The following is an 18,192-nucleotide window of genomic DNA, read 5'->3' as shown; positions in this document are numbered from 1 at the left end:
GTCTGCTCCCTGATTTTGAGATGCCCTTTATATTTTGGTGTCTAGATATTTCTCCCTTTGGTATTTAGGGTTAAGCTGATTCACGGGTAGAAACAGTCAAGTTTAGCCATGGACCCCTTTGTTTAAATGAACTCTATGTATAATTACAACGTAGAAAACAGATAAAAGTGAAGCTGTTTGGATGGGGGGTGGGGAAGAGGATAGAATCATTTTCTTAGTGAGACCTAAGGCATTTCCACTAAGCCCTGGGGGGCTATAAGGCTCTTAGTTTATTTTTAAATTTTTATTTATTTATTTGTTTATTTGGCTGCACCGTGCAGCTTGTGAGATCTCAGTTCCCTGACCAGGGACTGAACCTGAGCCACGGCAGTGAAAGCCTGGAATCCTAACCACTAGGCCACAGTGGAAATCCTAGGCTCTTAGTTTAAAAGCCAGTGGTAAACAGAAATAAAGATTCTTTGGAATTCCCTTTTTTCATCTTTATTGAGGCATAATTGACAAATATGAATTGTACACATTTAAGGTGTACAACTTACATTTTGATATAGGTATACATTGTTAAATTATCACCACAGTCAACCTAACATATCCATAACCTCACATAGTTACCATTTTCTTCCTTCCTTCCTCCCTCCCTCCTTCCCTTCCTTCCTTTCTCCCTTTTCTACCTTCCTCCCTCCCCTTCTTTCCCTCCCTCCCCTCCTTCCCTCTATTTCTTCCTTGCTTTCTTTCTTGGTAAGAACCCTTAAGATCTACCCTGTTAGTATATTTCAAGTACACAATAGAGTATTACTAACTCCATTCACACTGCCGTGCATTAGATCTCCAGCACTAATTCATCTTGCCTAACTGAAACTGTACTCCTTGACCAACATCTCCTGATTTCCACCTGTTTCTAGCCCCTGACAACTATCATTCTACTTTCTGCTTCTAAGGGTTTGGCTCTTTTAGATTCTATATATAAGTGAAATCATGCAATTTTGGTCTTTCTGTGTCTGGCTTACTTCACTTAGTGTAGTGCCCTCCAGTTTCATTCATGTTGTCGCAAATGGCAGGATTTCCCTTTATTTTTTTTTTTTTTTTTTTTTTTTTTTGCTTTCAGCCATCTTTTTATTTACAGTTTGTGTTTAATGCAAATCAATTCCATAACAAGAGAAGTTACTATGAATCAAAGCATAAATACACAAACACAATATACAATCCAAAATAGATGTACAGCATTCAGGCATGAAACAAAAGAGAATGTTCATTCACACACACAGTAGCTTGAGATCTGTTGGATATGGTTGTTCCAGTGTAGATTTCTAAAGATGGAAAAAAAAAATGACTGGTTATCAAGACTACTGTGGCCATATTAGATTTCGGAACATCTAAGCATCAGTGTGTGACCATGCGAACAAAAGACTTTAGGGAGTGTCTATTTTTAAAAAGGTTTCTGTGCATCAAGGCAGTTGTGAAAAGATTTACTTTCCAAAATCAAGCCCATTTTAGGCTTTAGGACCAGGTTCTAACTATCTAAAAATATTGAATGGTAACATAAAGTGTTCCAAATGTGGCTATTCTGATTCAGTTTAAAAAGAAGTATTTACAGAAAAGAGTACAAAAGTTTTTCTGAATTTAATGAAAGCAAGCTTCCAGTCTTCCCTTGCCAAATAGATCTGATTTATAGTTTAGCTCCTTCACATATTTGCGCCTTTTTAATTTCAAGATCTGTCAATCTTACCTTCAAAACAGATCATTTTTTAAACTGTAAAAAGTATCCGACATATGCAGAAATAAAAAGCATTTTGAATTAGTTGAGATCAATGTAATTCTACTCTTTGTTATCTGTTTAGCTAAATGAATCTACTGCTCTTTTTGAATAAGAATAGTTGATAAATATATAAGCAAAATGTACTCATTATGCTTGGATTTGGGGTAGATTCCAATCCATCATTGCCCTGGTACATATCAATGACTATATAAAAATTCAAATGCAATGTCAAACCCAAACCCCAAGGGAAAGAAAGAGTTCAGCTCCCAAGAGAACAGCGATAGCTTAACATAAAATTTTCTCTAGAGTACATCAGCATTAAATTAGTACTGCTGAAACAACACATTGAGGATTTACAGTAACACCTGGGAGTTCCTTCTAATGTACATATAAATAGAATCACAGAAGCTTTGTTTTACCTCATTGTTTTATGGCCTTATAAATTTAATGAACAAATGAAAACTGAATCTCTGTTCCACATCCCATTCTTTATCTCTAGGTAAGATAAAATCTATTCTCACTTTCAAGGTAGAGTTTTATGTGTCCATACTTCTTAAGCCACATTTAAGGAAATCATCTCTTAACTAATTTTGGATGTTGTCTCTCTTCATCTTGTACAGGAAACTCCAGCAGATTTAATATTGGCATTCGTCATCTAGTCAAACCCTTCACATGCTCTTCAAACCAATCAAATTTGGGATCCTCAACAGTTTCTGTCAATAAAATAAGGTGTGGAACTAGCAGATTCATTCAATGAAGACCTGTTTTTTTTTTTCCCTTGTCACACTGGATGTCTGGATGCCATCTGAAGTGGGTTAAGAGGATGGGAAGTATAGATGTTTCTTGGCCTGAGTCTCTTAACAGTAGAGATGTAGAAGGGAGAGCGAGATCACCAAGAGACCGGCTGTTGACTGCAGAGTACCGGCACTTGCCTTGGTGGTGGCATTCGCTGGATTGGGGGCAGCTGAGGTATGCTGGGAGGAATTACTTGAAGGCGTTACAACAGCTGTTTGATTTGAATAAATCTGCGTAGGTAAGAGCAGCGCCAGAAGCAGCAGCCCCAGTCCGAGCCTGGCCACCATCGCTTTGCCCATGTCCGCTCCGTCGGTGCGCAGCGCGTCTCACTGGATGCGGGGTACGTAAAGGACCGCTGGCTCCGGGCGGGCGCAGGCAAGGTGGGCTCCCTTTATTTTTATGGCTGAATAATTTTCCATTGTATAGTTATACCACATTTTCTTTATCTTTTCATTTACTGGCAGACATTCAGGTTGTTTCCACATCTTGGCTACTGTGAACAATGCTGCAATGAACAGGAAGGTGCAGATATCTCTTCAAGATACAGATTTCCTTTCCTTTGAATATATACCCAGAATTGGTATATATGATAGGCTCTGTTTTTAGTTTTTTGAGTAACCTCCATATTGTTTCCCATATAGGTATAGCAATTTGCATTCACACCAAAAGTGTACGAGGGCTCCCTTTTCTTCACATCCTTGCCGACACTTGTTATCTTTCATCTTTTTGATAATAGCCATTTTAACAGATGTGAGGTGATATTCCACTGTCATTGTGATTTGCATTTCCCTGATAATTAGTGATGTTGAGCATCTTTTTCCTATGCCTGTTGGCCATTTGTATGTCTCCTTCAGAGAACTGTCTCTTCAATTCCTTTGTCCATTTTTAAATTGGATTATTTATTTATGTTTTTGCTATTGAGTTGTACAAGTTCCTTATATATTTTACATATTAACTATTTATTAGATATATGGTTGGTAAATATTTTCTCCCATTCCATAGGTTGCCTTTTCACTCTGTTGACTGTCTCCTTTGCCGTGCAGAAGCTTTTAGGTTTGATGCAGTCCCACCTTTCTATTTTTGCTTTTGTTACTTTTGCTTTTGGTGTCATATCTAAAAAAATCATTGCCAAGACCAATGTCAAGAAGCATTTCCCCTATGTTTTTCTCTGGCAGCTTTACATTTTCAGGTCTTATGTTTAAATCTTTAATCCATTTGGAGTTGATTCTTTTTTTTTTTTTTCTATACGCAGGCCTCTCACTGTTGTGGCCTCTCCCGTTGCGGAGCACAGGCTCCGGACGCGCAGGCTCAGTGGTCATGGCTCACGGGCCCAGCCGCTCTGTGGCATGTGGGATCTTCCCAGACCAGGGCATGAACCCATGTCCCCTGCATCGGCAGGCGGACTGTCAACCACTGTGCCACCAGGGAAGCCCTGGAATTGATTTTTTTATATGGTGTGAGATAAGGGTTTAATTTCATTTTTCTCTCTGTGTTTATCCAGTTTTCACAAGACCATTTATTGAAGAGGCCATCCTTTCCTCATCTTGTGTTCTTGTCACCCTTGTCAAAGATCCACTGATTGTAAATGTGGGGATTTATTTCTGGGCTCTCTATTCTGTTCCCTTGATCTATATGTCTGTTTTTAGGCCAGTATAAAATGCCATACTATTTTGATTACTGTAGCTTTGTAATATATTTAGAAATCAAGAAATGTGATGTCCCCAGCTTTGTTCTCCTTTTTAAGATGCTTCAGTTATTCAGGGTCTTTCATGTTTCCATATAAATTTTTGGATATTTTCTGTTTGTGTAATAAAAATGCCATTGGGATTCTGATAGGGATAGCATTGCATCTGTAGATAACTTAAGACTATACGGACATTTTAACAATATTAAGTCATCTAATCAATGAACATGGGATGTCTTTTCATTTATCTGTGTCTTGTTTAATTTCCTTTCTCAACGTCTTATAACTTTTAGTGTACTAGTCTTTCACTACCTTGGTTTATTCCTAAGTATTTTATTCTTTTTATTGCTATTGTAAATGGGATTGTTTTCCTGACTGTACTTAAAGTGTTTTTGAGCCTCACTGACCTCATCTAGAAAATGAAGACATTAGATCAGTGAGAACATTCCCTTTCCCTCCAAAACAAAATCCTATCCAGTGTCCAAACTATTATTTAACATATAAAAAGAGTTCCTTTTGTTGACTCAGGCATGGGGGTCTGCAGCCTGCCTGCTCCCCAATGACCTGTATCCCGAATGGCCCCTGAAGTGACTCCATGGAGTCCAATGCCTAGATAATCTCTAAGACCTGTCTAAAGGAAGAGAATGCCATTTATTGAGCACCTACTATGTGCCAGGCCCTGAACCAAGCAGAAGCCAAGATGTAAGGCATAGTATTCTGGGGAGAAGGAAGGGGAGGCAGCAAATGGCAGGAGTAAAACTAGATGGAGGGTTCTGAGGCAGGAATATCTACTGTATCCTGGTAGAAAAACAGACCTGGATATGAAGGGAGAGCTCAGAGAGCAGCCTTGTTTCGCTTTGAAATGTGGCTGGTCAGACTGCTTGGGCCTTGATGTGCTCTTGACAATCTGGAAGGGGTCTTGTATTGCTCCCATGTTCAGGCTGCTTTTAAAGAGACCTTTTGTTTGGAGGCCTCTTTTGGAATTTATGTGAAATCACGCTCACCTCCTTTAGGTGTTGCTCAGCTGTTAAGAGCTCTCCAACTCTCTTGGAAGGTCCCTGGTGACAAAGGGAGCTGTGGGATACAGAGCCCTGTTGCTCAGACTCCTACGAGTGGGTGGGGGATGGAAATGAAGTAAATAGGGTTTAGAGCCAGAGAATGTCCAGATTACTCTTGGTTATGTCGCTAGGAAACAGGTATAGTGGAAACAAGCACCAGCCTAATTTTTGGTTCAACTTCATCTTTGTGGGGCTGAGACTACTGGGGGAAAGTAGGGCAAAGCGAAGAGGCTGCTTCTTAGGGAATCAAACTTAGTGGAAAGTTCCCACTGAAAATAGAAAATCTGAAGATCCAAAGCCTTTGAAAGTTCCTGTTCAGTATTAGTAGGAAATTAGCCAGACATTTAAAAGCCTGAACAGTCTAGTCCCAGCCCACCACTCTAGCCTTATCTCTTACTTGTCTTTGAGAATCATCTGCTTAAGTCAGCCTAGGCCTTGACCTCTGAATAATTATAGTTGTTGAATTTCTCACCTCCAAGTTTTACCTAATTCTCTACCCCTTCACCTCCACCCATGGCCCTGTTTCCCCTTAGAGCTCTCTCTTCTCTGAATCCCTGAGCCAACTCACCCACGTTAGCATTTTTCTACCACCTTATCTCTTTTTTATTGTATATAAGTCTGGCTTCCTGACTAGATTCTAAGTGCCTGGAGGTCAGATGGCATATCTTACAACTCTTGCCTCTGTTTCCGTCCTCAGGCATATAGCTGTGCTAGCACAATTTGTGGATCAAAATGATCTTATGTTTGTTTTGTTGATCTTTTTTACAAGTATGTCAAGAGACTCTGACCCATATGACTCTGCCCTGAATTCTTTATATGACCTTGAACAAGTTTCTGCTCCTTTATATGCCTCAATTGCCCTGTCTGCAAATGATAGGTTTAGACTCAGTGACGTATAAGAGCCCTTGAGGCTTTGACAGCACATGACTCTACAAGCCCCTGTTCAAAGTGAGGAAAGAGGATCAACTCAGCTTGATGACCAGGCTGGGGAGGGAAGGGGAAATGAATCTGCCTACAAAACCAAACCAAACAAAAAACAACAGCTGAAGAGGTAATAAAAGGACATCTAGGGAAGGTTTGCAGCTAGGAAATTGTGTGAGAATTGAGGCGGGTGGGGTGGGGGGAAAACACCAGCTTAGAGAACAGGATTTCCCAGCCCTGAGTGTTTTACAGTTTTCTTCTGTGATGGACAAAGGAACCCTGCTAGGTATAATTCCTTTTGTTAGCAACTGTTTGCAAGAGTGTAAAAGCAGAATAACGAAGTGAAACTCCCCACCACTCAGCAGTCAGGCACTTGTGAAGATCTAGGCCAAGTTAGCAAAGTTCCCAGACGCTGCCATCTAGTGGTACTTCAGAGGTATATTGGGGGCAATTGGCCCTTGCATTCTCAGATGGAGCTGCCAGCCTTTTGGAGAAACGTGGGCCAGCCAAAGGATGAAATATTGAACTGATGAAGAATGAAAAAAGCCCCTGAAACTAAGAAAGACAAAGACAAGGCCAAAGCAAGTGAGATATAAACACAGATATTCATGAAACTAGGTGAACCTTTTGTTGAAAATTGAGGAGTGAGGGATGGGGAGAATGAACACAATTGCTCTCTGGTCTAGTTCTCACATCACAATTTAGGACATTGATGATAGAAGAAGCTTCTGGTATGCCTTATGTCCTTTCTTTCTCATATGATCCCAATTTCTTCCCTCTATCTCACTCTTTTACCTAATCTTTATATGTTCCTCCCCCATGACCACTTTCTAGCCAATTCCCTTAAAACAAAAACAAACAAAACCAAACAACAACAAAAACCCTTCTTGGGATTGTGGGCAAATATAAGAGATTATGGAGGTCCCTGTGGCTGTGAATATGGCCACTCAGCTTCCCTAGTTCCTGCCTCTTCCCTGAACCAGGCTCCCCAGCCTTCCTGCTAAGTCTGGGAGCCACTCAATGCCCAACCAACAAATTTCTTTGCTGCTTCACTTGGCCAGAGTCAGTTTGAATCCTTTGAAGTCAAGAATCTTGATCTGTGTGCTTCCCAACACTGAAACCTACTGCCTCCCTGCTAGAATTTTTCAACAGTTTTTTGTTTGACCTGTTCCAACCTTTTCTCTAACAACAATCCATTGAAGAGGACACTTTCAAAGGCTTTATCTTATTTAATATCATCATCACTTTCATTTTTAAAGATGTGGAAATCTGGGTTAATAGAAATAAATAAGAACACCTACGTTCAAATGCTCGCTCTGATACTCAGCTCTGTGACTTTGGGAGAATCTTCTTACCTCTCTTCATGGTCTTGTCTTTGAAAAGGAAGGAGTGACCACCTATCTTCTAGATGTAATAAAATGTATCTTAATTTTTTTTAAAAAAGAGATTCTATATGGAGGACCAAACATTGTTTTTGAAAACAGTAACACCAAAGATGTCCTGATTTATGGAGACAACTGTATCCAAATATGAATGTGAAAGGTCTTTTGTCCTGTTACATTTGCAGCCTTGTCTTGCTCCTGACCTACAGATCTAAATCTCCTATGCCTACTGGGCATTTCTGTTTGGATGTCCTCATGGCTTTCCAAAACTAAATTTTTCCAAAACTGTCTTCCTTCTGCCCACAACCGGTCCTTCTTTTGTTCCTTCTGTGTCTGGTGCTTTAATCCTACCAGTAATCCAGACCCAAACTCTCCCCTCCCTCCCTCTCGACACATTCCAGTTCTCCCATCAGGCATCAAGTCTTTACAACGCCTCCTTTGCAATATATCTTCAAAATATTTCTTACTTTCCATTTCTACTTACGCTCTCCTGGCTCTGGCCTTATACACTCTCAACTAGACTACTAAAATGGCCTGTGGCTTCAGCATTTGATATCGATGCCCAATTCCTTCACCTTCCTTCATCTTACTGGCAACAATCCATTCATAGTCCTATCATCTTTCACTTGTGTTAATTCAACAGCATTTTAAGTGGTCTCTCTGCTTTCAAACTTGTCCTACAAAGGCCTTGCTCCATATGTTGGTTAGATTGATCTTTCAACCCCGCAAACCATTGCATGTCACTTTCTTCTTTTACCTTCCACATGCCTATGGCTGAATGATAAGACAGGCAAATCTTCCCCAAAAGTCACTATACAACTGAACAAAATTGACAAAAACAACAAGTTTAGTGCCTTGGAAATCAACAAAAGTCACACAACAATCTGAGAAGTGTTTATGTTTGAAAAAATTCTGAACTTCAGGTAAGAACAATAAAATCTGTGTCTGGCCTGGAGCTGCTCCCATTTCCCATCCAGCTCAGTCAGCATGGAAGTTCTACAAGATAGAGCAGGCCATGAGGACTAGCAGCTTCTCAGACAAGGTCAAAAGTGTGATGGGCAATGTCTATGTCTAACAGTATTGTTAGTACAGGTAACAATCACAGAGCACATGAGCAGCCAGGGTATGGGGAGGGCCAACATCTCTACTAGTCAGAAGTTGCATGTTTGGGACAAGTATATTCCTGGCTGTGGTGGCACACATGTGCATCAGAGACCCGAGAGAGTTCAAACCATACACTTCTGGCTGAACCTGAAGCTGCACAATGTGTAGAGGAGATCTGTGAAGGTCTAACTGAAAGAAAAAGTAAAGGCATACTTGAAAACAGCATAAAGATTTAACGTCCTCCTTTACGTGCACACAGTTTCATCAGCTGGGTACAGCTCAAGGTGGTAGAGCACAATCTTGGTCCAATGATTGATGACCACTAACCTATGCAGACACAGGGAGACCCTTAGAAAGCCAGGTTTAACAATAAAAAAAAATAAAGTTTAAAAAATAGATATTAGCAACTGCAAATGGGTAGAGGAGACATATTTCATAGATTTAGCCCAGGAAAATTACTAAATCAAGAAACAATCAAACAAACAAAACCCAGTAACAACAATGATATTCAGGGGTAAAACATCAGAATCCACAGTTGTTATAATCTATTAATGAAAATTTCCAGTTATCCAGAAAAACTTATTAGACATATAAAGGGGAAAAAAGTATGATCTATAGTCAAGAGGGAAGAAAAGCACTAAACAGAAATTTTGAGTGTCCCCAGACATTGTGTTTAGCAGATGATACAGCAGCTATTACAAATATGTTCAAATGACCAGAGGAAAGTATGCTTAAATAATTAAGGAAAGAATGACAACAATGAATTAATAAATAGAGATTCTCAATTCTCAATAGAAGACATAAGTCATAATAAGAACCAAATGGGAATACTGGATTTTCAAGGAAAATTCTGGAAATTTGAGGTGGCAGAACAAAGAATCAGTCAACTAGAAGACTCAATAATAGAAATTATTCAATCTTAAGAACAGAAAGGAAAGAACTGAAGAAAAACGAACAGAGACTCAGAAAACTGTGGGGAAACATCAAGTATACCAGTACATGTGTAACTGGAGTACTAGAAGGAGAGAAGAGAAAGAGAGAGAAAATATTTGAAGAAATTATAGCTAAAAACTTCCCAAATTTGGGCTTCCCTGGTGGCGCAGTGGTTGAGAGTCCGCCTGCCAATGCAGGGGACACAGGTTCGTGCCCCGGTCCGGGAAGATCCCACATGCCGCAGAGCGGCTGGGCCCGTGAGCCATGGCCGCTGAGCCTGCGTGTTCGGAAAAAAAAAAAAAAAAAACTTCCCAAATTTAACAAAAAACTTTATTCTGCACATCTAAAAATCTTAATGAATCCCAAGTAGAATAAATGCAAAGAAGAAAAAAAAGAATAAACTCAAAATGATTCGCATCTAGACATATCATAGTCAAACTGGTAAAAGAGAAAAATAAAATCTTGAAAGCAGCAAAAGAAAAATGACTAGTCACATACCAAAGAGCACCAATACTCTTAATGGCTGATTTCTCATCTTAAATAATTGAAGCCAAAAGGCAGTGGAATGACACATTCAAAGCACTGGAGGAAAAATAAACCCTGCCAGTCAAGAATTCTATATACAAGCACAGAGAACTGTATTCAATATTCTGTAATGAACCATAATGGAAAAGAATATGAAAATGAAAAAAATATACCTATACACATATGTAACTGAATCATTTTGCTGTACACCAGAAACTAACACAACATTGTAAATCAACTATACTTCAATTAAAAAAAAACAAGAATTCTATATACAGCAAAACTATCCTTAAAAAATGAAGGTTAAATAAAGACCTTTCAACATAAAGAAAGACTGAGAGTATTCATTGCTAACAGATCTGCCTCATATAAAATAGTAAAGAATTTCCTTCAGGCCGAAAAGAAATTACTTCAAACAGTGAGTTTAAATGCACAGGAAAAATTAATGAGCACCAGAAATGGCAGGTTAACATAAAAGACCTTATAGACACAGATTTTTTTTGTCCCTTAAGTTCTTTAAAAGTCATAAGACTTTATAAAGCAACAATTAAAATACTGTACTGTTAGGTTTAAAACATATATAGAGGTGCAGTATATGTGACAATAAAATAACAAAGAGGAGGGGAAGAAAATGAAGCTATATTGAAGCAAAGTTTCTATATTTTACTAGAATTAAGTTAATATTAATCTTAAGTAGACTGTGATAAGTTAAAAGAATGTACTCGTAATCCCCAGAGAAATCATAAAGGAACTCAGTTAAAATATATTATTAAAAAACCCGGAGGAATTAAAATGGTACATTCAAAATTATGTATTTAATGTGAAGGAAGGCAGTTAGGGAAGAGCACAAAAGGTTAATATTTTTTAAAAGACATATATGAAACAAATAGCAAAATGGTAAATGCAAATCTAACCATATTAATAATTACATTAAATGTAAATAGTTTAAACACTCCACTCAAAAAGCAGATATTGTCAGACTGGACACAAGTGCAAGACCCAACTACATTTTTTTCTAAAATAAATACAACTTAGATTCAAATACACAAATAATTTTAAAGTAAAATGATGAGAAAAGATATACCATGCAAGCAGCAAACATAATAGAACTGAAGCAGCTACATTAATATCATACAAAATAGACTTAAAACAGGATATATTATATAGATAATTAAGGACATTTTATAATGATAAAAGGATAAATCAGGAATTCTAACAATTATAAATTGGATGCTATATAACAAAGCATCCAAATACATGAATTGAAAACTGACAAAATTGAAAAAGACAATTCACCAATAATAGTTATAAATTTCAATACCTCATTCTCAATAATGATAGAACAACTAGGCAGAGAATCAGCAAGGATGTAGAAAACATGAACAAATTATCAAATAACTCAACCTAACTGATATATATATATGTATAAGAACTTCTACCCAACAACTGAAGAACACATATTTTTTTGAACACATAGTAATATTCTCTGGTATAGACCATGTTCTAGACAATAAAGCAAGCTTCAGTTAATTTAAAAGGATGGAAATTATACAAAGTATATTTAATAACAAAATAGAATTAAGTGAGAAATTGACAACAGAGAGAAATCTGGTAAACTTCCAGATACTAGAAAATTAAACAACACACTTCTAAATAACTCATAGGTCAAAGAATAAAGCATGAAAGAAATGAGAAATGTTTTTTAACTGAAAAAATGAAAATGTAACACATGAAAATTTATGGGTTGCAGCTAAAGCAGAGCTTAGCAGAAAATTTAGTTTTTAATGCCTATCAGAAAAGAAGGAATGTCTTATCAATAATATGTGTCACCTTATAAAACCAATAAAAGAAGAGAAAACTAAGCTCAAAGCAAGATGAAGAAAGGAAATAATTAAAATTAGCATAGAAATTAGTAAAATAGGTAAAAATATCTAGAGAACAATTAAATCAAACTTGATTCTTCAAAAAGATCAACAGAATTGACAAATAATAAGCTAGACTGACAAGAAAAAAAAGAAAGAAGACAAAAATTGCCAACATTAGAAATTAAAGAGGAGATTTCACTTTCAACATGACAGAAATTTAAAAGATTATGAAAATTCCATGAGAAACTTTATGCCAAAAATTGGACAACATAGCCGAAATGGAAAAGTTTCTAAAAAGACATGAATTACCAAAACTGACTAAAGAAGAAATAGAAAGTCTGACTAAACATATACCCAGTAAAGAAATTGATATAGTAACTGAATATCTTCCCACAAAGAAAAGTCCAGACTCGGATTCACTGGTGAATTCTATCAAATATTTAAAATAGAAGTAATATCAAGTATTCACAATCTCTCCCGAGAAATAGTAGTGGGAACCCTTCTCAACTCAATCTATGGGGTTAGGATTACCCTGAGTCCAAGCCAGAGAAACACATCACACACAAAACAACCCACAAATACAGACCAACATCACCCATTGTCAAGATACAATTTTTAACAAAATATTAGCAACCCAAATTCAGCAACGTATAAAACGTATTATAAACATGACCAAGTGAAATTTATTCCAGCTATGTTAGGTTGACTTAACATTTGAAAATTAATTAATGTGATATATTATATTAATAGAATAATGGGGAAAAAACCATGATCATCTCAATAGATGCAAAAAAAAAAAAAAAAAAGCATTTTCCAAAATCCAACACCCATTAATGACAAAAGCTGCCAACAAACTAGGAATAGACGATTTGGTCAGAATTAATAGGTATCATCTTCAAAAACAAAACAAAACAACATCTTAACATCACACTTAATGGTGAAAGATTGAATATTTTTCTATAAGATGGGGAACAAAGTGAGAGTCTATGCTTTTGCCACTTTTATTCAACATTGAATCGGAAGTTCTAGACAGTGTGGTAAGCAAACAAACAAACAAATGAAATAAAAGGCATCCAGGTTGAAAAGGAGGAAGTAAAACTGTTTTTATTTGCAGGTGACTTCATCCTGTATGTGGAAAATCCCAGGGAATGCATAAAAATATAGTGGAACTAGTAAATAGTTTAGAAAAGTCACAAGATACAAGATCATTATACAAAATTCACTTATATTTCTATATTAGCAATGAAAAATCAGAAGTTAAATATTTTAAAATACCATTTACAATAGCATCAAAAATATGAGCTACTCAGGGATAAATCTAACCAAAGATGTGAAAGAGACCAGTGTACTGAAAACTATAAATCATTATAGTGAGAGAACAATGAAGATCTTAATAAATGCAGATAAAATCCATGGTCATGGATTTGGAAGTCTCAATATTGTCAGGATGGCAATATCCCCCAAATCGATGTATAGTGTCAATGCAAGCCCTATCAAAATCACAGCAGGCTTTTGTGTAGAAATTGACCAGCTGATCCCAAAATTTGTAGAGAAATACAAAGGGTCTAGAATAACCAAAACCATTTTGAAAAACGAAGAACTATCTGGTTTCAATAATCAAGTTTAGTATTGGGACAAGGGTAGGCCAAAAAAAAATCAGTAGGAGAGAATTGAGAGTCCATTTATGGTTGATTAATTTTTGACAAACATGGCAAAGCAAGTCGATTGGAAATGGATAATCTTTTCAACAAATGGTCTGGGACAATTGGATATCTACATGCAAAAAGAGGAATTCAGATTCTTAGTGTACATAATATACAGCAGTTAACTAAAAATGGATTATAGACCTAAATGTATGAGCCAAAACTCTAAAACTTCCAGAAGAAAATTTGCTATGACCCTGAGAGGTAACCAAAGATCCTCCATTCATCAAACAGCTATTTGATGCCACTCTGTGCTAGGCACAGACCTTCAGAAGGGAATCAGACACGATCCCTGCCTTTGAGGAGCTCCCCACCCAGTGAGTCAATGATTTCAGGCAAGTGGGATTAAGAGAAGGCTGGGGTGCTGATGTTCCCTCCCCTTTCTGTCCACTTTTTTCAACCTCAGTGACCCCCTCCCCCGGACAACATCCTCTCTCCAGGCCACATGCCTTTGTTGGCCTTCTGGTTGCTCAGGGTTCTGCACTACAGTGTTCTGGCCAGACTTGCCTTCTCCATGCTCCCCAAATATGTCTGCCCTCCTCTTCCACGTGTTCAGACCTTGTTGCCAGCTCCCGAGTCACTGGATATCACTCTGATAAAATGGAGTGACAAGAGGATATGAGTAACTGATAGTCTACCTAAATTCATTCATTCAACCAACAAGTATGTACCTGGAGCCTACTGTGTATCAGGCCCTCTGCTAGGTGCTGGATGTAGAGAGCTAAATCCGACATGGTTCCTGCCCACGGTGAACTCATCACCTAGTTAAGGAGACAGACAAATAGGTAAACACAGACAACTGCCACACAGTGTAAGAAGTGCAATGCGAGAGGTGTGTGCTGTGAACAGTTGAGGCAGAGAGAAGGGAAGAGTAACCCTTCTTGGCCTAAGAGAGTGGAGATCAGGGAGAGAGAAGAGGCTTGAGCTGCTTTCTGAAAAATAGGTAGCCATTCACCAAATACACAAGGCAGAGGAGACAACAGAGGCAACGATAGGAGCAAAGGCACAGTTGTATAGTCATGCACAGCCTGTTGGGAGAGTGGAGATAAAGCAATCTAGCGTGGCTAGGTGTGGCACAATGCACGCCAGGGATTGCACATGTATGTAGGAGTGAAGGCTCTAATGTTCCAGGCAATGAACCTCGGGACTTAATGCTAAGAGCAACAGAGAACTGTGGACAGTTTTGTTCTTTGGTAACAGTTTTATTGAGATATCATTCACATACCATACATTCACATTTACATCCTTTAACTATACAATTCATGGTTTTTAGTGTATTCACAAAGTTGGGCAACCATCACCACTATCTAATTCCAGAGTATTTTCATCACCCCCAAAAGAAACCCCATACTAATGAGGAGTCACTCCCCATTCCCCCCACTGTCCGGCCACTGGCAACCATTAATCTACTTTTTGCATCTATAAGTTTGCCTATTCTGGATATTTTCATATAAATGGAATTATACAGTATGTGGTCTTTTGTAACTGGCTTCTTTCACTTAGCATAATGTTTTCGAGGGTCACCCATGTTGTAGCTTGTATACATACTTCATTCCTTTTCATGGCCAAATAACATTTCACTGTATGAATGTACCACATTTTATTCATCCATTCAGCGATTGATGGATATTTGGGTTGTCTACACTTTTTGGCTCTTATGAATAATGCTGCTGTGAACTTTTAAAAAAATCTTTTGGCCACACCATGCGGCATGTGGGATCCTAGTCCCCGGACCACGGATTGAACCCACACCCCCTGCATTGGAACCACGGTATCTTAACCACTGGACTGCCAGGGAAGTCCCTGCTGTGAACTTTTTTGTGTAAGTTTTTGTATGGATATATGTTTTCATTTCTTTTAGGTATATACCCATGTGTGGGATTTCTGAGTGATGTGGTAACTCTATGCTCAACTTTTAAGGAGTTCCCAGACTGTTTTCCTAAGTGACTACATCATTTTACATCTCCACCAGCAATGTAGGAGGGCCCCAATTTCTCCACTTCCTTGCCAATGCACACTATCTCTTTTTGATTATAGCTATCCTAGTGAGTGTGACATGGTATCTTGTCATTTTGATCTGCATTTCCCTGATGACTAATGATGTTGAGCATCTTTTCATGTACTTAATAGCCATTTTATATCTTTTTTGGGAGAATTTTCTATTCATATCCTTGTCTAAATTTTCACTGGGTTGTCTTTTTATAATTGAATTGTAAGACTTCTTTATTTGGGTTATAAACCCTTATCAGATATATGATTTCCAAAAGTTATCTCCCACTCTGTGGGTTATCTTTTCACATTCTTGGTGGCATCCTTTTCTTGAAGCATAAACATTTCTTTTGGATGAAGACCAATTTATCACTTCAATTTTATAGATGGTGCTTTGGGTATTATATCTAAGAACTCTACTGAACCTGAGATCACAACAATTTTCTCCTGGGAACAGGCAGGCACAGTCAGATCAACTCTCTGGCTCCCTAGAGTAGTGAGAGCTGGAAGAGACTAGTGAGTACTCTTTCAATTCAGAAAAGCTGGCCAGCTTAGCAGGGCCGGGCAGTACAGAACAGGGAGGGCCAAACTATTGTGACTTAAAAGGCAAAGGGTGGCCTTAGAATAGCTCTTGAGTCACTGCCTACCATGGACGTCTCCTGACAGACATGACAACCTGTGAGTTTGGCTCTCTTGACACTGCCCCAGAGATTCCTGCTGTGCATGCTGGGGGCATCAGACAAATGTCCCTGTCTACCTTTCCTGGCTTCCTGGTTCTACAGGGAACCCCACGATATTTCCTCTGTGGACCAGTCCAACAACCTTGAATAATTAGAAAGGAGAGCTGGCGCTAGCCCAGTCTAGCAGTTTGTTTATATAAAACATGGACCAAAAGATGGCCTTTACTAAATGAAGTTGAAATACCAGAACTGCCTTAGTGTACTGGAGAAGGGGGACATCTGTCTCAAGTCTGTACCAGAGAAATCCTGCCTGAGTTTCCATCAAGCTGGCCTGCCAAAAGGATTTTGAACTTGCCAGCCCCAAAAAGCTTATGAGCCAACTCCTTAAAATCTCAATTTGTTCCCTCTCTCCCCCTCTTTCTCTTTCTCTCTCAAGAAAGATATATATACATACCAATAGGAATATATATATATATATATATATATATGCTCCTGATCAACCTAGCAAAGGGAAATAGGTGAAGAGAAAATGTGCAATGTGTCTATTTCCCGATTTCGTCCAGGGGCAGCTTTCTTAGAAGACCAGCTTCCATCAGTGGCCTGTTTGTCATCTTCCACTTTCTCATTTAAACCAGTTGTTTCTTTGCCTGGCAAAGCCCTATGTGACAATAGACACTGTTGATTAAATGCACAGTCAGGGGCCTGTGACAGCATGGTTGCTAACAAGCCTTGCTTTTTCTGTCATCTCCGTGGCAGGGGACATTTTTGTCTTTCTTTCCCAGTGACAGACAGAAGCTAGTCTGAAGCCGCTCCCGCCTCAGTCTGGGTGTGGTTCTGACTAGAAGCCGAGCAGCTCAAAGAGAGCTGGAGGTTTCCTGGGCAGGAATTCATCAGCAAATACACGCTTGAGGCAAAAACGGCAGGTTTTGCCGCTTCCCAATTTGAGCTTCTTTGCCTGGACTTGAGGGCCCTTCCAGTGATCAGGCTGCTCTGCAGGGAAGTAAGAAATATTGCTCCACATGACCCATCAGCATCCGTAGACAACATGGGCGCTGAGTACAGCACTGGAGCTATGCTGATAATTAAGGCCTAGGGAAGAAGACAGGGTGTTCTTCCTCAAACCATCTGGGGAGAAAGAAAGTTCAGGAAAGAAAGTTCTTTTGATGGAGTCTTGACCTTTCTTCTAAACCCTAGGAAGCTCAAGTATTGCTTACTTGTTTGCCTCTTTAGATCAAAACCCAAATACGTTTTGTACAAGACACAGAAAACTATGATTAACTCAAATTGTTCAATCGTTCCCCTCATCCGTATTCATAGTCACGATCTGCTGCCAGCTCCAGATGTTTCTAGGAGTGGTTAGCCCCAAAGCTCACTTGCCATCACTCCGTGGTGTTCCTTTCACTGATGATTAACAGAGGACACCAGGCCTGATGCACAGCTTGGCCAGAGACTGTACTGATTAAGGCAAGCTGGGAAGAATCGCAGCTTCCCTCCCTGATTGGGGCCAGCTCTGTGCATCCACAGCCCTCTAATAGGAGGAAAGGTTTCCCTTGCTTAAAATAGGCTTCCTCCAGTCGTGGGAGAAGGGGAGGGTCCCAAACTAAGAGCCTGATGAAATTGGCTCTTCTGGTAATGGAAACAGCAACACACACTGTGCAGCTGATCTGTAAATTGGTGCCAGGTCTGAGAGCAACGAATTACAAGATGTGGTGTTTGTCTTTTCTGGAGGAGGCACGTTCCCTTGTGTAATAAAACAGTGCACGACTTCTTACACTTTAATGTAAATGCAGATCACCTGAG

The 18,192-nt window shown here is 38.8% G+C and overlaps 1 protein-coding gene across 1 annotated transcript; it reads right to left on the bottom strand.

Moving 5' to 3' along the window:
* Positions 1-1,105: 1,105 nt before the first annotated feature.
* On the bottom strand, positions 1,106-2,927 carry CD24 (CD24 molecule). The gene has a single exon (XM_032620944.1). The coding sequence runs from the start codon at positions 2,845-2,847 to the stop codon at positions 2,611-2,613; it is 237 nt and encodes a 78-aa protein (XP_032476835.1). The 5' UTR covers positions 2,848-2,927; the 3' UTR covers positions 1,106-2,610.
* Between the last annotated feature and the right edge of the window lie 15,265 nt (positions 2,928-18,192).

This window comes from Phocoena sinus, chromosome X, assembly GCF_008692025.1.
Source record: "Phocoena sinus isolate mPhoSin1 chromosome X, mPhoSin1.pri, whole genome shotgun sequence".
Classification (NCBI taxonomy): Eukaryota; Metazoa; Chordata; class Mammalia; order Artiodactyla; family Phocoenidae; genus Phocoena; species Phocoena sinus.
The sequence above is the reverse complement of the archived record's forward strand: the minus strand, read 5'-3'. Positions and strand labels throughout refer to the sequence as shown.

Coding starts and splice junctions, on each gene's coding strand:
- CD24 (XM_032620944.1), bottom strand. CDS start 2,847: ATGGGCAAAGCGATGGTGGCCAGGCTCGGACTGGGGCTGCTGCTTCTG.